Raw genomic sequence first — 27,111 nt, 5'->3', positions numbered from 1 at the left:
TAGTATATTTACATATAATATAAATCATATCTAAATCTGAAAAAATATACAAACATTTAAGTATTCCAATATTTGCATTTATGTGTGTATTTATATATACATATAAATATACACAGTACTGTACACATTACACATTGTGTAAAACGTTTATTTTGGATACGATTCATCAAAATTAATAGATTTGACAGCATTAATACAAATAAAATAATTAATGGTTTAATTTAGTTAAAATGGTCCTTTATGGTTATTTACATAAATGTGGTCTTTATGAAAGTGAAAATTAAATAAGTGAATTAAACTTTCTTGCCCATTGTTGGCAAACTTTAAGGACTCCGATGTAAAAATGAAATTTGGAAGTGGTTAAATTTGCTGGTGTTAAACCTCTGAAACGCATATTTGGGGACCAAAAACGATGACTGATCTTGACTCTTGTCATGTGCATGTTGAATGTTGTGGAGCTGCATAGCGTGTTGCCGGGCGGTTGGTGTCAGTGGGGTGCCTGTTCCAGATCCTCTGAGGTTAAATACAGAGGGACCGAGTCGCAACCTCGTTCCACCCGGCTGGGCCTGAAAACAGCCAGTCAGCCGAGTGCTAAACACAAGTGACAAATGCCGTCTGACTCAAATCACCTTCAATCAGACCCCATGACTGCCTCCCACCCAGAGAGAGAGAGAGAGAGAGAGAGAGAGAGAGAGAGAGAGAGAGAGAGAGAGAGAGAGAGAGAGAGAGAGATGAACACTGCTGTGTAAAGAGGAAACTGGTTTCTCTAGACACCTCTCATTACTGTGTCACAAGTCAATGCAATAACCAAATCTGCACTCAAAATTTCAGCATTTGTACAGTACAGACCATTGAAGCTTCAGATACCGATGTGATTGATCATGAATGGCTCATTGAAAACTGTCTAGGAAGGAAACTATTGAATTGAACCAATATATTTGTTATTTGGATGGCATGCTGGACTCTGACAACTGTTACCTACCAAATAACAGCAAGTTCAATGAAATTGTTTATCAATGTTTTCTGTCCTGGGTTAATTCAAATGTTCAAATTTTCCAACTAAAACATTTTTGTGTGAAATATCTGGTAAAAATGTCATTTTAATAGTATTTAGGGTTAACCACCACCACACAAATATATAATACTATATGTATTAAAGTAGAAATTAACATTAACAAGAGGTATCTTTCATTGCTATTTTAACCTTAACTTACCTCATATTAGAGAAGAGAACATTTGAATTAATTTTACAGTATTTTACAGAAATACACTATAGACCTCCAAGCTATCAAACATGTACTTCAAGGGTCTTAAACTGGATTATGTGATGAATAAACCTCATACATAGCTCAAAATGTTTTGTTTTGTTTCAGTTTGTATCCACTTTAACTTTCTAGAAAAGGACAATGTTATAATTTACAATGAGTGAAAAGCCTGGCGAAAAAGCCCAGGACAGTTATCAATGAGAAAAAAAACTCTCACTTTTCCCCCACACATACACGTGAATTTAAAAACCATTTCACTCTTGTGGATCAGGCTTTCAAAGAAAACTAGGACGCTGCCAGCTTTGATGTCTTAATTGTGAGCCTTTTTTTAAATGACAAAGAGATGTGCAGGCATATTTATGGAACAAAAGACAGACTGAGCGAGAGTACTGGAAAGAGAGATGAGCGAGACAGAATGGACGAGTTAAACAGAACGATTCGTAACAATGTTTAATTATGAAGCACAAATATGATTTCTGGATTCGAGCGCTTCTTTAAATACAGCTCTAATGGAGGGTCTCAGAGTGTGGCCCTACCTGTGGGCTGATGCTGGGGCCGTAGCCCATCCCGGGTGACGCCATGGAATGTGGCCCCATGGGCGAGCTGATGACAGAAAAGGGAGAGCCAAGGCCGTTCATGGGCGAGTTCAGAGAGCTGATGGGGGAGTGCAGAGACCCCGAGGGGCCCAATGAAGTCGGGCTCAGCAGTGACGGATGCATGCCCCGGTGGGACGTGGGTGAGCTAAGAGGAGAGGCTGTCACCTGTCCCGAGGAGTCTGTGGGAGGAAAATGGAAAGAAGTGATTAAAACATTTACCAAAGTTTTAGTCTGCAGCTATTCGCTAAAAAACATCTGGAAAGAAGACTATTTTTTCTTTGTAAGTATTAAGACGTGAGACAGACAGCTACAAGCCTATATGCCATAGAGACAGAAAGACAGAGAGAGAGAGAGAAAGCCCTGTTGGGACCTTTTCACACGCTTGCTGAACCTTACATTGCATGATTATTCTGAAAAGTAACAAAAGACAGACAGTCACATGGGTGCACTGCACTTCTTTATCATCTAGCGCAGAGGTCACCAATTAGTGGATTGTGAATCATTTACCATAAATTAATATAATTAGAAGCAATTTTTCCTCCACATGGCAAAACTGAGCTTCTGAAGAGAGCATATCAGGCAGGTTTCAAGTGAAAGGAGATGCTAGTTATTATAATCTAATGCATTTTCCCTTAAAAAAAAAAAAAAAAAAGACTAGCTGTTTTTATTTGCTCATTGGCAGTTTGCAAAACCTTTATATCAACTGCAAAGCTGATTCAGAGCCATGTCTATAAGGGGGAAAAATCAATGTATAAAATTCCAAAAAATAAATGAACAATTTTTTATACATTTACAGAATTTGTTAATTTGTTTTCTTCCACAATTTAATATGATTTACACAATTTTAAAATAAACTTTAAAGGGGTGGTGGACTTTTTTCTAGGCTTTATTGTGTTTATGGGGTGCAGTCTAACGTGTTAATGCATAATTGTTTAAAATAAAAAAAAACATTATTTTTTACATAATTCCACACCACTCTGTCCCTTCTCGTGTTAATACACTGATCATTTCCTGCTTTTATGAAGCCCCTCCCTCAGAAATATGTGATGGGCTCTGATTGGTTAGCTAATTTACATCCCTTTGTTGCATGTTCCTGAGGGGGCGTGGTTTATCAGGGTTTGTGATGTCACAAACCCGGGAAGTAGCTTGATGTAGTCCCTACGAGCCGTTTTTGTAGGCATTAAACTTTTCTGTAAAGTTGCTTTGTAACGATTTGTATTGTAAAAAGCGCTATACCAATAAACTTGAATTGAATTAAACTGACAGAATTTTAAAAGACGATATCTCAGTTTGCATTTAACTTTCAGCTTAGTAAGTTTGCAGATATTGATTATGCTCAAACAGCAACATTACACACTAACGTTAAAAAACTGAAATTACAATCATCCACCCCTTTAACAATTTTATATATATATATATATATATATATATATATATATATATATATATATATATATATATATTTACACTAGTTGCTTGATTGATCTATTTATATTATACTTTTACACTAATTGTTTTATATTTGCATGCTCGCTTGTGGTTTATAAAACATATTCACAATTAAATACACTAACTACCTATTGTGTATTGTGTCACTATTGCACCTTGTACGGCAGCATAATAACAATCAATAGAAATCTATTAGTGACCAAATCATAAGAAGTGAAATGGAGACAAAATAACAGAACAATACTCTAATAAGCCTAAACAGACGTAAACACAAAGAAACAGCATTTTAATTAACTAGTGAATTAAAATTTTGGTACAGTCTTTACACTGGGAGCACAAAATTGATACTTCGAAATAATGCCTTCATAGACATTTCACTAATTTCTGGAACAGAAATTATTTTGGCACCTTTGATTGTTCAGAACATTGCTGGCAAGGAAATGCAGAGACTGGACTTCTTGGAAGTTTAACCGAGCACACCTAATCTAGTACGTGTTTATGGGCTTGGGGAACACTTCAGAAATCAGAGAGCAAGAAAGAGACTGCGCGCGAGATACAAGGTCAAGGCCCTAAGGATGCCATCTGATTAGACGCAGACTCATTTTCTGCTTCCCTTCTCACCCCATTCTCCACTCCTCCGATCTCCTTGAACCTGTTCGTCATGCTGTCAGCTGTCATCAAGACACAAGGGAGGAACATCTGTCAGTCTTGCCTGGGTGACAAGGCCATATTTCCTGAGTCCATGACTGTAAATTCCCCTCTCTCTAACCTTGCCTTGTTCTTGGCTCACTTTCATCTAGCTCACAGTTCCTTTATACACCTCCTTTCTTCCTCCCTTTATCTCTCTCTTTCATTTCAAACCCGCAGGCTTCCACGAATCTTCTATATTTCATTGCAGTAAATCTTGAAGCTCTACCAAATATTTTTCTAAATAAAAACTTGTAATTAAAACGAAGCACAGAACAAAGAAACACCAAAATGCATACAAATGTTTCATGCGTTTTGTGACTTAATTCCATTTTGCAAGCGCAGAGACTAACAACAGGCTAGTTTCATAAGGGGGCTGCACAAAATATTGATGATGTATTACTCAATTAGGTGACAGTTGAGAAAAACAGCATGTCCGGTCTGTGTTTTCCAGGAGCTCTCAGTCTCCACTTGCCTGATGTCACTTCACAGTGTCTTGTGATGGATTCCAGGCCAAAAGGCACTCGAGAGGGCGGATGAAGTATATAAGAGAGGGAGCTTGACAGTGGGTATGCTAGTGGCTGCCTGCCTGCCAGATCCTCAAAGCCAAACACTTCCCCTACATCCTGGCCTCCTCCGGAGCACTTCCTGCAAACACCCTGAAATCAGCTGCAGCGAAGAGAGACGCTTCTGACGGTGCATTCATATACACATTCACACCCACTGATTGCCAAAAAAGAGCGATTAATTAATTCTCTAATGTCATGGTGTCACATAAACAGGAAAACATGGTTTCCTGGCACATGGAAGTGTAATGCAATGCATATATATATATATATATAAAAAGTTAATATTTTAGAATATTTTGAAATCAACTAAATTAAATATTTCAACATTTTAAATAAATAAAAACAAACTAAAATCAATAAAGCATTAAGCCTATGTTGTGTGCTCATCCTATGTTTTATAATATACAGCATATGTTCAGTACTATTCATATGTGTGCGCGCATTATACGTATACTGTGCTGCCAGTTGGTGGTGTGTTACTCTGTGAGGGCTAGGGTTGCCAGATCAGGATTACAGACGGCTCTTAGTTAATCCGCCCCAGAGAGGGGCACAGCTGGTGGAAAACAGGATAGAAAGAGAGAGAAAAAAAGAGAAAAAAAGGACAGAGAAAAGAGAAGAAAAGACTTTCACGTTGATATTGCTGTGAGATTTGTTTCATTCAAAAACTTTAGTTCAAAAGAAGACTTGTTGATTTAGACTAGGGATGTGAAAAGATTAGTCAGGGTTGCCTGAATGACTAGCACTGTATTATTAGGCTGGTTTCAGGTTCGGCTGACTCAACTAGATACATTTCTTTGGGAACACTTATAAAAGACCCAGTCTGGCATTAGAAAAAAGTAGAATGCATGGAAATTAAAGCAAAAACACTGAAAATAATGTAGCTAACAAAGAGCGTCATGACTCGCCCCAAATTTCAGCTTTCTGATTTCTTGGATTCTAAAGAAATGTAATGTTAAATAATAAAGGGAATATGTTTTTTCCATGTCTCACACATCTTTTATTTTCCCGATGTCATTTTGTGTCTTAACCTGTTTGGTTGGGAAGAGAAACATGTTTTACAAGCAATCAGAGAAAGCGTCTGTAAAACCATCAGGGTGCCGTGCTACCTGAAGCTCACCGGATAAATATGCTAGCTAGATTAGATAAAAGCAGGAAAGACAGAAAACACAGCGCTGGCATCATCTAAAGAAGAGTGGCAGCCCTCCAAGCTTCACCTTATGCCAAAACACAGCTGTCATCTGCTGCCGATCACCTCAAAGGCATCTGACAGGTACAAACCAGCAAATAAATCAGCAGGAATCAGGATCATTATCTTGCTACATCAGCTTCAGGACATATTGGAGAGAGATGCCCTGCTTAATGCACAACAGGATTCCAGGCCTTTTAGAAGAGGTTGGGGGACGTCAGACAAGGGTTTGCAATCTATTTTTTCCATTGATTTGAATAAAAAGCAGGTATGCAAGCATATGCATCTTTTACTGCATATAAAAAGTTTGTTGAATCTGCAACCCAAATAGACCTAAAGAAGATCTAAACGTTACAGATTTATCAAGCTGAGAATTAAAAATAGATAAAACTCATTTTGTTGGTTTTAAATAAAAAACAAATTACAGTAATAAATAAATAAATACAAATAAATTAATTAATTAATGGAAATTCAACTAGCCTGCATGGGTTTGAAACAGACTTAAATGGCATATAAGAAATTTCTCAAACAAATGTACAAATTCATAGAAATGTACAAACTGTATGTAAATAAATGCTAAATAATGTCACGATTAGTCAAACCAAAATTCACAGCTGATTTGACATGTTAATTCCATAATTTTCATTATCCAGTTTCCATGATTTTACAATAATCTGCCATTTTTTATGATAACATAAGAATAAGAATAATAAAAAAGATTTTAATGTAACCATAGAAACACTTTAGATCTAAACAATTAAAATAATTTTTGACTAGATATATTTCCATGATTTTAATCAGAATTTTCCAAAGGTTTTTTAATGTCTATGGCTTTTTAAGGCCTGAAGAAAAAAATTATATTCCAAATTTTGCAGGAATAATCACCGTTGGACCTTGCAATACAGCAAACCAAGATGTGTGCTGTTAAGAGCCACTATTCACTATATTCACTATGCTATTAGAATTTATAGGTTTTTAGCTATTTACTTACATATTTATGAACAAGTTATAAAAAAAAGTGAATTCTTGTGAGACCTCACATTAAAACACCAATAACTGACACCCTATAGCTCCATGGTGGCACTCTACACGCCATTACAAAGAAACGAAGGGACAGAGTAAAGGTGAAAGGAAAGAAAGTGATCTCCTGTTCTCGGTCACATGATACCCAAAGACCACACACAAACGCAGACACACAAACACGCGCCTGCTCACTATCATGTTGGGCCCGCTGGTGTGATGACTGCATGACTAATGTTTGCACTTGAAAGGAGCTGAATGGTGTGATTGGTTGGGAGAGCCTCTCTTGTATTCTTCTGATCTCCGCTTCACAGGTTTGCTGTGACAGGCGCTTTAACCACAGTTTCATATTCATTCCATTTATTGCTCTGGGCCGGTTACATCACTGCTGAAGAACAAAGTGAGCATGCATTCCTGCAGCAAGATAAACGGAGTCCATAAATGACTGCCACGGCTAGCCGTAATTTGTCTGGAAAACATACGGGTGGGAAAAGACCCTTAACAGGTGGATGCCTCAGGAGATACACATGTAAAAATGTGTTTTGACGAAGAAAAGAATATATTTTGAAAAACATCTCCTTCTCCCTTTTATTAAATGAACAAAGAACCTTCAAATTGTCTTTTACATTCCGCAAAAGAAAGTCAGTCATGAGTCAATGATGAGATTTTGGGGTGAACTATCCCTTTAATGTGTGCATGGACAAACAATCCTCTCCTTTCCTCACTTTCTGAATCCAACTGGTCCTGGCATGTCCTGTTGGTGCTAAGAGCTAGTGGGCATCTGCAACAGCAGCGTCTGCATTATGAATGAAAAACAGGAGCAGAACTGCAAAGGGCTGAGAGTATGCAACAGCTGTTCATCTCTATAATTCATCTTCTAACGGGCAGAGAGGAGGATGGAGACCCTGAGAGGAAAAACGCCAGGTCTGATCATTCTCCACAGGTGGCTATCAGCTAATAAAGGGGTTTAACACACTTATATAGATTTAGATTATTTTTTATTTGAACATCTTAAAATCTCAATGTTCATTGGGATTCTCCAAAAAAAAATTACGCCAGGATGTTCACACCAGGATGAATATCTGGTGCAAAAAAATTTAATTTGAATTAACAACAACAATTTAGATTAGATTGGTGGCACTCATGAGCAGACTATTTTATTAAGCGATAGTGAACAGCAGATAAAGAACCCAAAACTTGTGGTTTTGTACACACAAGAGTGCTAGAGTTGGAGGGTCAAATAAAGATGGAAGAGATGTGTTTTTAGCCGATTCTTGAAGATGGGTAAGGATTCAGCTGCTCAGATTGAGTCAGGCAGACTTTCCACCAGGAGGGAACATTTAAATTAAAAGTCTGTGAAAGTGATTTTGTGCGTCCTTGGGATGGCACAATAATGTGCCGTTCACTTGCAGAAACTAGTCAACAAAGTTGTTGGCTGAGCAGTAATCTTCATGATGTTTCAAACATGTATGACTTTGCTTCTTCTGCGGAACACGAAAGATGTTTTGAACAGCAAATAAAAAATAAAACAAAAAAACCCTAGATCTCATTGATTTTCATTGTATGAAAACATAAAATAAAATATTCAATCATTCATGGCTTAAACCTCCAACTTAGATCAATTTTTCCGCCCAACGTTATATCCACAAATTTTATTAGTTCAGCGTAGGGTCCTACAATCCTTGCCTGACGTTAAAACAATGCCCAATAGATTTATAAACCCAACAGGCGCAGCACTGATCTTATCTTAGCTTTTCCAAACTATACTTCAGGGAGCTCTCCGCAGCCAATCTCCAGCACTTTTCCAGGAAAATCCCGGTCAGTGCACGTCTCCCTTGACAACAACGACAAAAGGCGCAAAATAAGCCCCTCGCAAGACGTCTGCCGAACAGACACTTTCAACTAATACACTGAAATATGTTGAAGTTTTAGTGCCTTTGAGAAGAAAAAAAAAACTGAAGTGACACACACAATCTATTATTCATAAAGATGTTTGGCACTGGCTGTCATGCTTTTTAGAAGCCCACAGATTGTGGGCACTCTGACGGCAAGATGAAACAGATATCATTTGCATCTCTCTGAAAATGCTCAGGTCTATTCGTAGGTAAGGACGAGGGAGAGGCGGGGCAAACACAGCAACTTCCTGAGGAACTTATAAGCCGGCGCTTGAATTAATGCAGGGACTAAAATAAGAACTGGCAACCGGAGAAAATGGAGATTCTATTCTGGATAGTTTGACTTTCGCTAGTGAAAAACAGCAGGGAAGTGATTTTGTCTCGCCCCTGTGAGGGAATAAAATACTCGCTGACTAACAAGCAACACACAGTATTTACTGTATATTGCGCCTCTTTGACAGTCATCATTAGTGTTATTCTTATTATTACCGCTTAAACTGCAGCTGTTGTTTATTGTTGTGGATGCAAAATAGACCATGTTTGGTGTGTGGAAATTTTCAGCGTGTGAACGTAAAGACACAAGGCCTGGCACGGGCATTAATCAGCTATTTTTTTTTCTGTACGTGTTTGTATAAACAGGTTAATCTGCTGCGCGCTGTGTAAGCACTGGAAGTAAGTCGAGCCGGCTGATGTGTTTACTCTGACTCTGGGAGTGGGTGCAGACTGGAGCCAAGAAGAACACAAAGCAACCGGTGAAGGAGGCCCCTGTTCCTGTAGTGGGGGGCTCCTTCACACCCCACGCTGGAGATATGCTCCCCTGTCAGCATACTGTGACGAAGGACAGTGTGAAGCCACCGCAAGAGTGCCTAATCAAAAAGGCATGCTGGGAGGACACAGTGGACAGTTGCTTTTAGACCTTTTAAACTTTTTCCACCCAGAAGGAGACAATCTCTAACAAGACATCTAAAATAGGGCCCAAAGCAATGAATCTGCAGGACATAAATGAGAAGAATATTGTGTAGAGGGTGGTTTTCTTTGCTACAACTCTGGATACATTTTTATTTTTATTTTTTAACATGGTGCCAGACACATATATTTCATCTTTCAATCTTTACCTATAAAAAATACAATTATGATACAAAAAAGTGAAGTAATCAAAATCGATTGTATTATTAATATGACTTCATATTTTCATTATGTGAAAAAATATATTTACATATATTTTTCTTTTTTCAAAACAACGATCCCTTTCCCACAAACCTGTCCAAATAAATAAATAAATACTAAATACAATTATTGGCAAATTTTATACTTGCTTACCAAGGAAATAACACTCAGCATGAGAGAAAATATGATATTATTTACTGGAAATTATACATTTTATTGTGCAAATGACAATATATCAAGTTGTCATTTTAGTAAAAATCTAAAAAATAATTAATTGTGCTTTAAATACATAATAATAGACAAAATTAGCATTTGTCTTGGAGAAATATCCATATTACTCTATAATACTTTAGTCTATATAACATATATTGTGTACGTGTGTGTGTATGCATGTGTGTATATATGTTTTTTTTCTTGTAAAATATACATATATTTCTAATCAAGCTGGAATAAGCTATAATATAATAAAATTGGGCAAATTATGCAGATAAGTGTGAAATATTATTAAAAAATATTTAAATGTGTGCTTAGGATAATGTAATATATGTAGAATAATAAAGCTAATATATAATGCTAGATATAAAGATGGCCTTAGCAAGACCGCAGATTCTGCTATTTTATTGCTGTAAAAAATAATACAATTGCTACCTATATATATATATATATATATATATATATATACACATGATTAAAAACATTTTTTCCTTTTGCCCTTTCATTTACATTGGTATTGGATAAATTAAACAAGCGAAAAGGGAAAGAGTGAGTTTTAAAAGTTTATTTTTCAAGAGTCTACAGAACTAAAAGTGGCCATAGTTGAAGAAACAACCACAGACAGAGAGCCTTTAAGTTTCGTAGTAAGCATCTTTACCGGACAAGATGCAAGTTGACAGCGAAACCGCAAGCGTACCGGGACCCAAGAGCAGTTTAAACAGCGATTCCTCTGTTTCTACTCCAAATGATGAATTTGCCAGGGCCTCTGAATCAACAAGCATTAAGACACACAGAACAACAGCACACAAGTGAAAAGAAAAACAAAATAATGAATGTTGGATGAGTATTCACGGGAAAAAGCCCTGGACTGCCCACAAGGATTTCGCTGAGTGTGGTAAATTGCCACCCACAGTTTGATGGATCTAACGTCTTATTTTCACAAATCTGCTTCTAGAACTGCCATCATTAAGAGCTCAACTCAGCTGTCAGTTTTTTGTGGTGTACAGTACAAGCGAGAGATGTTGTTTACCTAGAGGAGAGGAGAGAAAGTGGAGGAGACGCACTTGGCTGAGTATGAGGGCAGATAAGAGGAGATAGCAGTTGCTATCGCTCCTCTCGCCCCGCTGCAAACATCATGCCGCTCTGATACGGCCTAATTGTTCTCTTTAACTTAATCCAGAACATGCAACCCTGTGCGCACACACTTTGTCTAAACAACTAAACATTCTGCTTATGGCCTTGTCTTTATGAACATGAAGCCAATTCTCATAGAATGTTATTTTTACTTTTCACTAAAGCTGCTTTGATTTAATAGTCCACTGTGGAAGGAAGCCAACTGTGCAGTGGGGAGACACACACACACACACACAAAAACATCAGAAACTTTGATGTAGCTCTGCCCATTCTTTCTTTTTGAAGTAATAATTTTGGGAGGGTGGGGAATGTACAATTAATTTGCAAAACACTGCAGCCACAATGTAAAAAATAAAATCACCTCAAGACACAGTGTTGGGGGTGTGACGAGATCTCGTGGCATCGAACTGGTATTGCGAGAATGTGATGATATCCTCACCCAGACCTTTCAAATATAATTGCACTGGTCCTTTCACCAGTGGTGGCATATAAGATATTTTATGTTCACATCAGACAAGTGGACAGATGATAAGGGGGAAAATTATGCAGTGTAGTCTTTATCCAGTCATAAAAACAGAATTCAAGGTTTTACATGGAATGTCACAGAATTTGTTAAACGTTGAATAACTTAATCAAAAGTAGGTCATTACACTTAAATCAAATGGCGATATGTATCTGTAAATATAAAGCCGCAAAAGTCGATTTAAATATGAATCCTGCATGTGTCTGCGTTAATGAATGGCGCAGAAGTGGTTTCATTTACTACACAAAAAATTTACTACGCTCGCTTTGATTTCAGCGTCTGCCATCTCACTAAATGAGGACGGAAACACATGAACAACATCTCCAGAACTGCTCTGAGAGTCACTTCATGAGCATTTTATTATTTGATTTGAGTAAAACTAGCATCATATAACTTACGCAGAACTGTAAATGTATTTGCTTCAACCCGTTAAAATAAAAGTCTGGTACTATTTTTCAGTAGAATGTACACAGCCTACTGCTACTTCTACTACTACAAAAATGAAACAAACATTAGGATTAATCACACAACATTTCTTCCATGTTTTAATATTAATAGTAAATCCCCTTTGTTTGCCAAAAAATAAAGCTTTCTTAATTTTCAGTAATTAAAAGATAAATGATAAATGAATTTAATGTTTTATGCCTGCACTGGGATAACCATAAAAATGTAAATACACAACACAGAATTTTGAGGGGAAAAAAATTCATAAGGCTACTTTAAGAAAAAGAAATATTAATAAATGAAGTTGTTTATACATTCAAATAATTAGACAAGCTACAACAGAATTAGGTAACAATAAAAAATATAAATAATATAGTGAGAAAAAATTTACAAATTCACAGGTCCCTAAACTTGTCATTTGTGTTAAAATTTTAATACACTGATGTGAAATTGTATAAGTTTGATTATTTTGATTAATTAGACATGCTTTTTAATTGATACAATTTTATTTAAATATTAAAAAGGAGTTGCGAAAAGTTTAAACTGAAAAAAAAAGCAATACAGAACAATAAAAAAAAATGAAAGATATAAATAAACGGAATTTAGGAAAAAATCTAATGGATTTCATCAGGCCCTAACTATCCCTCAGCCTTGCTGCACCTCCCAGTTTGGGAACCACTGCTTTATTCTTTTAAATGAATACATTAATTGTGTTTATTATATATACTTTTTTATTAAAGTGGAAATCAGTTTACTAAATGATAAACTTGACAGACTGCTTCACTTCCACTTTAAAGGGATATGTGTGTTGTTTATTTTTATTTATACTATTTATATATACTATAACATTTTTGTGCAATAACTTGTCAGTTGAGTTTGTGGAAAAACCTTCTGCAGTGTTTACATGAGGTTTATTACTGCATAATGTTTAGAATTTCATCTCGTGGAATAAGTGTCTCATTTCATGGGATAAGTGTCTCGTCACACCCCTACACAGTGTACCTCTGGATGACTTGTTACAGTTTATGCTATTCTGATTTCACAGATACCATCTAAGACCTGACCACTTCATGAAAACATAGTTCTAATATGCCATCCATATAGCATGATTTATATAGTCTGATTCACAAGCGAATGACTCGGAGTGTTTTTTTAATGACTCATTGATTCGTCTCTGTCATATACAAATATTTGTCTTTTTTTTATTGTTAACAGAGCATGATGAATGTTTTCCTTGGTTTGTTTTAGTACTTGCACAATTTGTTTTTTAATTGGTTTCTTTGCAACACACCTAAAAAAATAATAACATAAAACACTTAAATTTAAAGAATTCTACTACTGTATTCCATCACAATATAACATAAAAATACAAAAATGTATATATATATATATATATATATATATATATATATATATATATATATATATATATATATTTATTTTTTTTTACTGTAAAATAAAAAATAAAAATGAAAGATCCATTATTATATAAAACTAAGGATAACTTATGTATTTATTTTCCATATTATATTATATGACTTAAAAATATGATAACAGTAAAATTTGGTATAAAAATAGACTTTTGGGGTCAGGAAACTTTATCAATCACAATCACACAAAAAATTATATTAAACCGCTGTTTAAAAAAAGTTTAAGCACCAAATTAGCATATTAAAATTATTTTTGAAGGATCATGTGACACTGACGATTGGAATAATTTGCATTTGAAACAATCATAAGAGAGAAAATAGCTGTAATATGTCATAATACTATTTTCTTCTGTGCTTAAATCTCACCGATCCAAACTTTTGAACAATAGTACATATAAAAATATATAAAATTTCTGCCTGTCAATAGTAATGGGCGATATAAACGATATGCGATATAAACGATACAAAATTGGCCTACGATAGAGATTCTAATTCTATTGCACTATCGCGATAATGCATGTTTGATGACGCAATCTACCCGCGAAATTTAGAGCAACGAGCTGCAGCCGGCTGCAACGCATCATCTTGAATAAACATGGCTGAAAGCGTCAGCGAAACAGAGGAGCTTGTGAAAAAGACTGGTGCAACATCTATTATTTGGACGTGGTTTGGTTTTAAGCCGTCCGACGAGCAGCAGCAAAATATACTCTGTAGAGTGTGTGGGGCAAAAGTTCCAGCTAAGAGAGGTAACACGACTAATCTGTTCTACCACCTCAAAACTAAACATGTCGTCGAATACCAGCATTGCCAGGCAATGCAGCCAACCGCAAAATCCAGTACGAAGAACGCAGGACAGAAAAAACAGGATCTGATCCAAACCTCAATCCAACAGTCATTTTCAAAAGGTACTCCTTATATTAGGAAGAGCCCACGATGGATTAAAATTACTAGGGCCATAACTGTTTACTTGTGTAAGGACATGGTCCCTTTTCAAACGGTAGAGAGACGCGGCTTTAAAGCCATGATCAGAGCTATTGATCCACGATATGAGGTGCCAAGCCGCAAATACTTCACAGAAACCGAGATGCCAAAATTGTATGCCGAGGTCCGCGAAAATGTTGAAAAAGAGCTGTGCGACTTGAAATACTTTGCTACTACAACGGACCTGTGGTCGAGCCGTACCATGGAGCCTTTCCTCAGTCTGACCATTCACTATATAACGGATGATTGGAATCTTGGCAGCCGGTGTTTGCAGACGTCGTACTTCCCCGCTGAACATACGGCCGAGGAGATCGCACAAGCACTCAAGGAAACGCTCGAGTCATGGGGTTTAAAAGAAGAACGCCAAGTTTGCATTACTACTGATAACGGAACGAACGTGGTCAAGGCAGCGTCTCTGAATGATTGGACCAGGCTGCAATGTTTTGGACACAGGCTGCACCTCGCCATCGGTAGGTTAAAACATTTTGTGCATATGCATAATATTAGTATTTTAATAAATATTTATATATATAAACCCACTTGGTATTATGAATATTATATGAATTATTTTTGTTATATATATATATATATAACAAAAATAATTCATATAATATTCATATAATAGTGCATAATTATAATATTTTAACATTATACTGTAATATTTGCCTATATTACTGCACAGTAATGTTGCATTTGCGTTTAGAGATGTAGAATTTGCCTCTGATCAGTTGTGTACCCAATGCTATTTTAATGTTGCATTTGTGTTAAGTAATGTTCATTCAATCTTAATCAAGCATTTCAGTAGTTGTAATGATAGTTTTTCAGTGTGTGTGGGGAGAGAGAGAGATTATAGATGAAATTAACTAATAATATCTTACAAATTTGTCAACAGAAAAAAGTGTTAAAGACCCCCGAATTGACCGTGCTGTTGGCGTATGCAAGAAAATTGTGAGTGCCTTTTCATACTCTTGGAAAAGAAGAAAGGAGTTGAAGAAAGCCCAGGCAGAGCACTATCTTCCCTTTCATCGGCTCATCACAGAAACGCCAACAAGGTGGGGGTCACGCCAGATGATGATCCAGAGGGTGCTTGAACAAGAGAAGGCCCTATCACAGGTACTGAAAGCAGACAGGAAAACCAAACACCTGGTACCCACTTGGCAAGATACAGATGTCTTGGAATCTATAAGCAGGGCCCTCGGCCCACTGCTGGAATTCACAGACGCGCTGTCTGGAGAAGATTATGTCAGTGTGTCATACATCAAACCCGTTCTCCATCTTTTCAACAACACTGTTCATATTTTGTGTCCTTTAAGAAAATAGGTAAAACTACATTTGCACTTTTTACAGTATGTATGGCATGGCACTACTGTAAAGAAACTTTTATACTTTAAAATTTTTCTTTAGTTGAACTATATGTCCCTTATACTGGAAGCATTTTATTTATTTTGTGCTTTCATTTAGCACTTTATAATGTTTTCATTTGAAGTATCTGTGCACTACACTTGGAAGAATTTTCTTTATTTAAAATAGCCATGCCTAATACTGGAAGTATATCCCTAATTCACAGTGTCCGTTCCTTTATTAACAAGACACCAGTTTTAATTTCATTAGGAGAACAAAATGTTTAAAACCAAATGCGTTACCTTAGGCTGCAGGTTTGAAATATGTTTTTATTTAAAGTATCTGTGCATTACACAATTTTATTTGACTAATTAATACTGGAAGTATTTTCAGTACAGTGTAAGACACCAGTTTTTTTGTTCTCTGCAACTTGGCATTTAAGAACCAAGGACTTAAAAGAAAAGTCTTTCTTTCTAAAAGGCACTACATTTAGTTTATTTATCTGCAATATTGTGTTTAATTACAGTTTTGCTTTTGCACAATAAATGTTCTCAAAACGACATACAACGTTTCTTTATTTCTTAAAAAAAAAAAAAATTAGCAGTTTGGCTTTCCTAAGAGTCTATGTAACCTGTTCTGAAATGGTTCTATTATAATTTATATATCGCAATATATATCGTTATCGCAAGAGGCTGCAATGCATATCGCAATATGGATTTTAGGCCATATCGCCCATTCCTACCTGTCAATAAAACAAAAGTAGTCCAATCACTCAACACTTATAATAGTCCCCTTCTCAACAAGGTGTATGATTAGATGCCATCACTCATCTGTGTTGCACATGTACGAGACAAGTTATACAAAAGTTTAATACTTGGCATTAGGAATAGCAAGCACCACTAATAACTACATTCACACACACACACACACACACACACACACACACACACACACACACACACACACACACACACACACACACACACACACACACACACACACACACACACACACACACACACACACACACACACACACACACAGGACCTCTATCTGATTCAAACTGTCTAAGACTTTTTCAGAAAACCTCCATCATTACAACTCCATTCATCCCCAGAGATCTGCTTCCCTTTGTACCCTTTGTGCCGCAGCTCTGACATATTTCAAGTCCTTGCATAATGCTGAAAGTAATCAAATGAGTTTAGCAGGAGGGTGCGGGCTTATTTAAGACCCAGCGAAGTGGTGCCAGTGGTGGCCTGCGCAGCAAGAGTGGGATCTCCTCAGGAGAGCGCTCTGACAGTCGAGGACATGATTAGAGTGGGAGCGGGACATGACCGGGAGGATAATTACGTGCTGCCGCCTGTGGCATCCCTCCCCGGAAAGCCGGAGCGAGTCTCCCATAACTCCTCAGAGGGGTTCTGCGATCCCTCTGCTCTCTGACAGCAAAATCTACACAAAACACTCATGTCACACAAAAAAGACAGGCAGCTGGGGTCCCAGCATGAGACGCTAACAAAAAGCATTCATTTGAAATGAATTCGCAATAATGCGCGAATATGAATGGGTCCCGTGGTGCTGGCTTTAATGCTAACAGAATGGCCAGCAGAGGTAAATGAAGGGTTTTATTCAAATGGAGGGCATTAGAGATTTATTAGAGAACTGCGCTGCTTTGGCTTTCCTGGTCAGAGTTCTCTAGGGGAAGATCTGACTCCTCGTCACCACAGACAAACAGGAAGTGTAGGTTTAACTCAGTTTTTCCACTTTCTCATGGGATTGTGCAAATTGAGGAGATTGAATCAAAGCAGGCATGCGCTCGGATGATATTATCTGGCAAAACCACATACAGAGAGGAACTTTAAGCTTGGGGTTACACCAAAAAGTTAAGCGGTTTTCAGACTTTAATATCAAGGAAAACCAAATACAATGATTAGCTTCCTCTTTCCTAATATATAAAAACAGCTATAAATTAGAGCTGAAAAAAAAAGACTAATTTTTTAATGTGAGAAAACACTATTGTTTACTAAATTATATAAATTACTTCACATTGACATTATGTCCTTACGTAAATTATAGGGATGCACAATATTATAGGACTGACATCTGAATCGGCCGATAATGGCTTTAAATGTAAATATTGGCACCGGCACAATGAGAAAAATTATGCTGACAAGAATACTTTTTGTACGAAAAAAAAAGACTTTATTCCAAAAATTTGTCTCCTTTGTGTCTCTCCGCATCAGCATAGCGCCACAAAGATATGTTGTTTTCTTTCAAATCAAAGCGTAAATAGACGTAGAAAACGTATCCTTGTGGCGTGGCTGACACAGAAGAGCGTAAGCTGCATGCGTTCAGCTCATATTTTCCAAAATGGCGCAACGGTGATGTGGAGAGACACAGGGGAGACAAATTGTTGAATAAAGTCGTTATTTTTTATCTATTGCGTACAAAAATTATTGTCGTCACTTCATAGCCTTGTGGTTGAACCAGTGATGGCAGATGGACTATTCTGATAATGCTTTACATACTTTTCTGAACCTTGACAGTGTATTTTACTTGGCAGTCTATGGGACAGTCACAAGCCTCCCGGTTTTCATCTAAAATATCTTAAATTCTGTTCCGAAGATGAACAAAGCTTTTATATGGTTTGGAATGACATGGGGGTAAGTGATTAATAACAAAATTTTAATTTTGGGGTGGAGTATCCCTTTAACTCATGTACTCAGGGTGTGCTAACGATTAGATCACGTCTGCAGTGTGGTTCATTCTTGAAGCAAAGTTTTGTTTGAATGATGATTAGATTCACTATTTTGGATTGCTGAATTTAATCTGTGAAAGCATGTACAGAATTACGTGTTTGTGTATGATAGAGTAAACAGTAAGCAGGTGCAGGTACAGCCTCCCCTGGGTCCTAATGCCCATTTGGTAAAGAGTTCTAATCTTTAGGTGGCGCTGTTGGCCAACTTCTTACTACATTAAAAGTAAAATAACTTACTCAAATAACATTTAGACTGTTTCTGATTAAATAAAGCAGTAATTGAGGTCATAAAACAATGAGTATGTTTTGATTTAAAGGTCATCGCGATTCGACAGAAGCTGCAATTGTCATGCGTTTGTTTCAGTGAAGCACGGTTCTGTGATCAGCAGTAAATCTCCATCCAAAGGCCAGAGGGCGCTCTTGCACTGAAACAAATATGCCCCGAAGAAACCCATGAAATGCCAATATCGGCTTTTGTCCAAAATGAGTTGAAAAATATTCTACAATAATATCAATATTGTGCATCCCTAGTAAATTATTAATAAGATATCTGAAAAATATTTACTTTGTATTAAGGTCAGTGTTATTTAAGAGATACTTATGTACTATTATATTTTTGTAAATATCTTGAACTATATTCTGACTTTCTATTTTAATTTTAATTTTAATTTTTTCATTGTAGTTGATTTAGTTATTTTAGTACTTCAATTTAAAACAATGGAAATTAGAACTGTTTTATTTTATCAAATGTAGTTTTTTGTTTTCTTTTTTTCAGGTAATGTTTATATTATATTAAATATTTTTATTGAAAATAAGGTAAACTTTTCAGACTGTAAAACTTAAGATGTTAAGATGAAGATGAAAATATTAATTCTGCATTAAGAAGGCAGAATATTTATTAATTAATTAATCAGTTTGTTTATTCTTCTTTTATTCATGTCAGTAAAACATGTCAGTGTAAAATATGACAAAAACTGTGAAAAATGTATAAAAACCTAAAAAAGAAGATTTTTATATACTGTGAATGGTGCAACAAATACATTTTAATATATAATTTTAAAAACAATAACATTTTGCAGATCTTATTCTAGCTTTTGTACAATATAACATGGCAGTAAATATATTTTTAAACAAAATGCTGTCTTTATAATAAATTACACTTACTATTTCACTTTATACTTACCTTTATATTTTAGGAAGGGGGTCCGTCTAAAGGGATCATCACATTGGGGGGTCCTTGGTATTAACAAGTCTGAAAAGTTGAGTAAAAGTTGAGCAAAAATGAGTAATCATGGAAGCCCTATTTCATACACAACATCCATCATGCACTTCTCTGGTTTCTGTGAACATGATCAACAACATTAAATGTCTTCTAAAGTATGACATTATCATACTGAAGGTAAAAGAACTCCATAAAAACTAACTGAGATGGACTGCAGCCATGGCTGTGCGGCTTGGTTTTCCAGCGTTTCCTTAGCTGGGAGCAGTGGGTCGTCTTTATGGGGCTTGAGGGGAGTCTGGTGGTCTGGCGCTTGAATTTTACACATCCCAGAAGCCCTCGCTTCTACAACACCAGCTCTTTTCAGCACACGTGTTGATACATAAACTCGTGGAAATTAAAAAAGGGAAACAAAACCAGACAACGGCGGAAGGAACAATAAAGCGTAATATGCAACTTACTGCTTCTAAAGTCTGGATTTGAGGGGGGTGTCAACCAATCAGATGGCTGTGATTCAATTTGATGGTTATTACATGAAGTGAGGCTGCTGAGCTGATGGCAGTACACTGTGGAATTTGTCACTTCCTCTCTCTCTCTCTCTATGTGCGTGGACTGCTATTTCAAGACAGAAACCATATTCACTTTCTGTTCTGCAGTGTATCGAGAGAACAGGTCTTGCTAATTCATGTAAATCTTTCCGAGTGCCGCCACCGTGGGAGTTATGTGCAAGAGTGTTACAGTTGGCACCGAGGCCCATTTCAGTGGCATGAATGTGCGAGTAAAAACATTTGCAGTGTTTGCTTGTAATGCATGTCCTTGACAAATGTCCATTCACATATAAGGTTGCTTTGGGAAGATAATATCATGCTCTATATAAAAGCGCAATTTCTTTTTATCGCACACAGCCAGACATGTTTAAACATGATTCGTTTTTGGTTTTCGCTCTGGAAAAACACAAAGGGATCAGTTCCCATTTCAGACGCACTTTTTTGGAAAGGCCTGAATTTATTGACCGCATAACAAGCCTTTGAAATCTTTTTCTCTGTCCATTTTATGATTATTTTTTTCTTTTTGTCCTCTGTTCTGCTCGGGTCCCGTTAATGAAACCCAAATGGGGAGTGATTGGGTTTTGGCGAGATGCTAAAAGAACTGCGGAGGCCGCGGGGGTGGGCCACACCAGTCATCCTTTTCCTCCCCCCGGAAAAGTGTAGAACAGTTGTGTGGACCCCTGGGGTGAGATCAGGGAGGAGGGTCTGCTCTGGGAAACTATGCGTCTACGTGAGACAGGAAGAAGCTTTGCAGGCCGAGGGGAATGCGTGTGCCGCACCAGAGGGGGCAGAGCGTGTATGCGTGCAAGTGTGTTTGTGTGTGTATATGGAAGTGCGCTATATGTCTCATGGGGAAAGTGCGGTTGCAATGCTCTCCCACCATCCTCCCGTCTGCCTGCAACAAACAAACAAACAACAACATGGAACCCAGCGGGCTGCACTTCCAAGACAAATGACCGACATTAGCGAGGAAAGTATGTTCTTTATGAATAATGAGATTCCCTCCCAAAAACACATCCTCTCCAAAACAAGCAAACAAACACATGCACATGCTGTACACCTCATAAAAAATAAAAAAAACTGATGAAATTTCAGAGATGTTGATATAATTTATTTTGTTGTTCTTATTTTACACATTTATTTCTTATATTTATTTCACTATCTATCTATCTATCTATCTATCTATCTATCTATCTATCTATCTATCTATCTAATAAATATAATATGATAAATAAATCGAATTATGTATAAGTAATTAAATACATTTCTGATAATGGAATTTAAAAAAAATAAACAAATGACTGCTATAAATGGCAAATGTACTAAAACAATGTTACATGTTATATATTTAAGACCTTGTGACCAAGGTCAAGAAGGTCAAGAAATCACCATCATTGCCATTTTTGTGAGGCCCATTCTTCTCAAAATAAATGAGAGTTTTGACTTCACTATCAGGGATTCGCTCTGTGTCTCTCTCTAGTTCTCATCATAGGGAGTCCCCTGGGGCCCGGGATAAACTGGGTTCAGAAAGAGTCTTTTATTCTGAGCGATGTGAGGTGAATGCTGACTCTGGTTCCTATGCATTTTTCATTGTAAAACACTTCATGTCCAATTAGCTTTGTCTCTTGACACCTATTACAGCTGTGCCGTGGACACAAACAAACCACTGTTTTCATAACTCCAGTCAGACTGCACCAAATCACCACTTCAAACGATTCGCCCCTCTTATGGCTAATCAACCTCAGGGCGACTTAAAAGAGGGCTCTGTTGGTTCAACTGGCCCTTCTGTAAAAAGGCCTTTGAGTGCATAGACTATGAGAGCAATAAATGGCAGCTTTTGTCACACAGAGACGTATGAAACCAAATGCACTTTTGATCAAGTGGAGGCAGGAAAACGGATAGCTCGGTCCGCACCATGTCAAAAGAAGTACATGTGCCTAAAAGCTCAACCTGTCCAAGTGAATTACACTCGTCATCTGCCCAAGAGGGATGTCAGATGTCCTCTTTATTCCTAAAGGACAGGAGATACGAGAGACAAAAAGAGTCAGCTGCATACAGAAGCACATTTTGGCTTACTGTTGGCGTGTTTGTTGGCCCACGGCAGGGCTAAAATAACTGTTTTTATTTCAACTAGAAGATTGTGTCACTTTTTCTCTCAGGGACACACTTTTAAACCAGCCGTCCTTAAAATTATTATTTCTTTTAACACTGTAATGCTTTTGAATTCAATGAGTCACATTTTCATTTCTCTCTACAGAACAATGACTTCTCAGTGTTATTGACGGCTGTTTTTCCAAACAGGAACATTAGCATTTCATGATGTAACGCGGAGCTGTTCGCGTTTCTGAACTGTTTTTTTTATTTTATTTAATTCATATTTCATGCTTCTTCGGGGCCCACTGTGCCCAATTTATAACTGGCTAACTCATGTAAACCAACAGTACGAGGTGTTGTGATTGGCACCTGGGGAAATGCTTGAGCAGGCATGTGCTTTTCATTGGCTCGCTGGAAAATGGCCATAAATTCTGAGTCTTGATTGGCTACAGTTGGGCTGTGGGGCGAGAGACGTTCATGCCAGGCATGGAGTTGTCTGAAAACACACACCTTCACAAACTCTCAACATCAGACCACCTAAAGCTTCTCAAACACTTCGACTTCAGCAAAACCGAGGGGCCGTCGACCGGCACTCGGCAAACCTGGGCTTTGTTCCTCCCTTCTCCCTCCATTTTTTTTGGACAGAGGCCAAAAAACACAAAAAGAAGCTGAAAAGGACATTAAAGTGTAGCTTTCGTCAGGGTTTTTCCACAAGTTGTAAGGGCTTTTACCGCTCTGGCTTACAGTAAGACGGCAGATTAAAAGAACGATTCTGACATATGACTCAGAAGAAAAGGATAAACTTCACATTACATGCCTTCTCTTGTAGCTGAAACGAACGACGTGACATTGTATTATAGAAAATTACACGCTTCTGTGATGTGAAAGGCAGAACATCAACTCCAATATTTAAGAGCCAAAAATACCATTAAAAGAAAAGATGGGAAATCCACTGGCACTGTGCTAAATCTTCACTTGAAGAGCTCACATGGTTACAGATGAACACTTTAAAGGCTGTTTTGATTCACAAAAACAAGTGACTAAAAAACATATTTAAAATTTTTTAATTAATGTAATATAAATATAAAAGAATGCATCCCTGAAGAAACCCTCATGACTATTTGTCCAAGTAAATATCTTTAAAAAAAATTATAAAATAATAATACAAATAATTTGACTGTTGTTTTTTAATGGCATCGTTAGTTCAGTTTGTATGATTTAATCCACTATATTTTTACAAATAAAATACATAAAAAATATTTTTATTATTCATTCTCATATATAGAGCTGCAACTAATGATTATTTTTTCTGTCGACTAATCTAACGATTATTTTTTCGATTAGTCGACTACTCTAACAATTATTTTTATTAAAATAAATAATTAATCTAATGTTCTTTTTTTGATTAGCTAATGAGTCCTTTGGATAACTTTACAAAAAAATATAAGTACAACTTCTAATATAATATTTCAACCTTTATTCATTTTCAACCAATGTGGTTGAAGTTTTTACAGTATACAAAAATAAAGAGGCAAAGAAAATTACTGTGAGTGCGCGCGCACCGCCGGGGCTCCCTCTCGTACGCGCCCTGTCAGGCGCAGCAGTCATTCTATTCTACATCACTCACCGATCAAATAAGGCTTTGACAGCCGCCAAAAAAAAAGATCAATGCAGAAAAACCCCTGGATTGGTTATATAACGTTGGACAGAATGTTGATCCGGCCATCGCGTATATTCAGCGCACATAAGATAAACGCTTTGCAAACGTTTTTTAGAGAAATAAAAACAGGTCGACGAATCGATGCGCATATTTTGCGTCGACATATTTTTTGCGTCGACGTCATCGATGACCTCGTCGCGTTGTCCCAGCCCTATTAGACAGTTAATAATATCACATCAGTTTGTTCCATTACATCTGCAGCAGAGACCTGAACCAGGAAGTTGGTCGCCCGATCACACGGTAACCAGTTAAACCGTAACACCGGAGAGCGCCAGGATGTTTTATTCTGAGGTGCTCGTGCATCGCAGTTGTGCTGCCGTGGTACACCATATCGGTTTTAAAAAGGGTACAAAGGGCCATTTTATTTGGCCTCTGTTTAAAGTACTCCCATACTTTTGATATCAGTGGTCTCTGTTTTTGTGATAGAATGCAACTTTCTCCATTCCCAGTATGCCATTACGCGAGATGTAAACAGTGTGACGCATCGTCGCATTTCACGTACGTCGACATATTTTTGTAGTCGACGTAATCGATGACGTCGACGCGTTGTTGTAGCACTACTCATATTTATATATATATACACATTACATTTAACAACTCTTACTAATAAGAAATATAACAATTAATACTAATAACATTATTAACATGATTATAATAACAAATATATAATAACAACACACATCTTAACCCAACAATCCACACACACACACACACACACACTATACACACACTATACACACACACTATAAGCAGAGCTTATATAGCACAGCTGACCTGACGTGACTCTATATTGCCAGACTCGAAGAACTCACCCCTCTTTTTCACACAAGGCTAATGAAGACAGCTACACTCCAACCGACACATCATAAACAAACTCTTATCAAAGCAAAGAGACCCCCCTCTGCCCCTACACAAACAGGCATGTATGCGCAGACACGTGTGTGTGTATAAATCCCAGGCCTTGCAGACGCAGCTGAGGTTCTGGAGCCGAGGAGGACAGGTCTCCCCCTGCGGTCACTCACCGCCTGTCCTGATAATACACATTAGCTTCCAGCATATCCCTTCCCACCCACAGCGTCTGCGTTAACATGCCAATTAGGCCAGCAAACATCATCATGCCTCTGGCAATCGCAATACCAAAAATACCACGTGCATGCACATGCAAAAACACAAACAAAACACCAGAGAACTTGCAGAAGACAAAAAATATTTAATTTCAATATATAAAAAGTATGGGTCGTAGTAAGGTAAGGTCGTAATGTTAGACTAAACTGTTTCGATTTCAAGCCAATCTGACTCTACAAAGCATCCGATGTGGAAGGGGGTCCACGGGTGAGTCAGTCAGTCCCAGGCTGAGCGCAGAGCACGACGGGTGACAATGACTGATGGCTGGTTAGAGGTTTGTGTGGGGCACGGAGAGTTTAATCACCCATAACCTCAATTACAGACATCCACTCAGACTCATAAAGCAGCAAAACAAGATCAACTCCTGCTCCAAATTCCAGTAAAGGCTTGGCACAAAAGAAAAAAAAAGCTTACACACAAACACACACACAAACAGATGCAGGCCTTCATTGGGAGTGTTTAGTGCTCAACAATGCTCAGAAAATGTCAGACCACACACAGTTCAAACACAAATGAATGCTAAATAAGAGTAAATAACTACGATTTAGAAATGTAAAAAAAATAAAACAATAATAAATAAAAAAAAAATGCCAAACTATTCAGAAATAACCTTTAACGAAACGAACTCAGGCACGCAACTCATTCCTAATGATCACGAAAGGTTTGTGTGAGCACTGGAAACACACACACACACACACACACACACACACCAGCTTTACGCGGGATTAAGCTTCAGCCTTTATTGCCGAGTTCCCACAATCCTCTGTAGACTATCGGAGTCTCCTCCCAAGCCCCCCTCACCTCTCTTCTACCTTCTTTTCCTGCTCTTTCCACCTTAGAAAGGAAGATGAGACAGCCAAGGCGTTAAGTTGAGAGACCCAGGTCATAGCTTCTCCAAACAGCGTGGAGTGTATGACTTCACACTGACAGAGGCTAACAGAGCGACTGAGGTTTAAGGGTCACGGCCCCTCAGCGACCCTCATCTGATGTCTCAGGAGGGTTGAGAGGGCTAAACGTTGAGTCATTCAGTCAGGCATGCAGCAGGAGACCTCCGTGTTGACGGGGCCAAGCAGCGAGACCTCAGAGTGGGAAATGTCATCTTTAGTGACAAAGTAATTTCACTTTATGCAGCTCCTGAAATGGAGTAAAATCTAGATTAAATCCAATTTATGTAATAAATCATTGTATTAAAGTAACAAAATATTATATATATATATATATATATATATATATATATATATATATATATATATATATATATATATATATATACACATACATACACACACACAAATAAATCTATAAATAAATACACACAAACACATATATGTGTGTGTGTATATACAGTATACACACACACACACACACACATATACAGTATACACAGACACACACATAATATAAATTATATTATATTATTTTATAATCTACGTTTTAGATAATATATTAAGATTCTTATAATACCAGGTAGAAGACATTTTAAAGAAAACATTATATTTTACATATTACACAAATTAGTAAATAGACATATTAATAAGTGAATTTATTATATTATATTATATTATATTATATTATATTATATTATATTATATTATATTATATTATATTATATTATATTATATTATATTATATTATATTATAGGATACTATATATTAGATTATTCTAGTGTTAGGCAGAAGACATTGTGCATTTTAAATATTTATCCCTGGCATCTGAATTCAATTGGCAGCTCTGACAAACATGCTCAAG

The 27,111-nt window shown here is 37.0% G+C and overlaps 1 protein-coding gene across 5 annotated transcripts in view; it reads right to left on the bottom strand.

Annotated features, from left to right (window-relative positions):
- The window catches only part of rxraa (retinoid X receptor, alpha a), a 156,085-nt gene that overhangs the window by 33,018 nt on the left and 95,956 nt on the right, over positions 1-27,111 (bottom strand). For 3 of the 5 annotated variants that reach the window (XM_059526194.1, XM_059526196.1, XM_059526195.1), the window contains exons 3-4: positions 19,839-19,907; positions 1,802-2,040 (exon numbers count right to left, since the gene is read on the bottom strand). In XM_059526194.1, the coding sequence (XP_059382177.1) occupies positions 1,802-2,040; positions 19,839-19,907 (308 nt within the window). The remainder of the gene's footprint in view (positions 1-1,801; positions 2,041-19,838; positions 19,908-27,111) is intronic. The other 2 variants (XM_059526197.1, XM_059526198.1) reach the window with 1 other exon arrangement.

Source organism: Carassius carassius, chromosome 36 (genome assembly GCF_963082965.1).
Source record: "Carassius carassius chromosome 36, fCarCar2.1, whole genome shotgun sequence".
NCBI lineage: Eukaryota > Metazoa > Chordata > Actinopteri > Cypriniformes > Cyprinidae > Carassius > Carassius carassius.
Note: the sequence above shows the minus strand (reverse complement) of the source record. Positions and strands in the feature narration are given on the sequence as shown.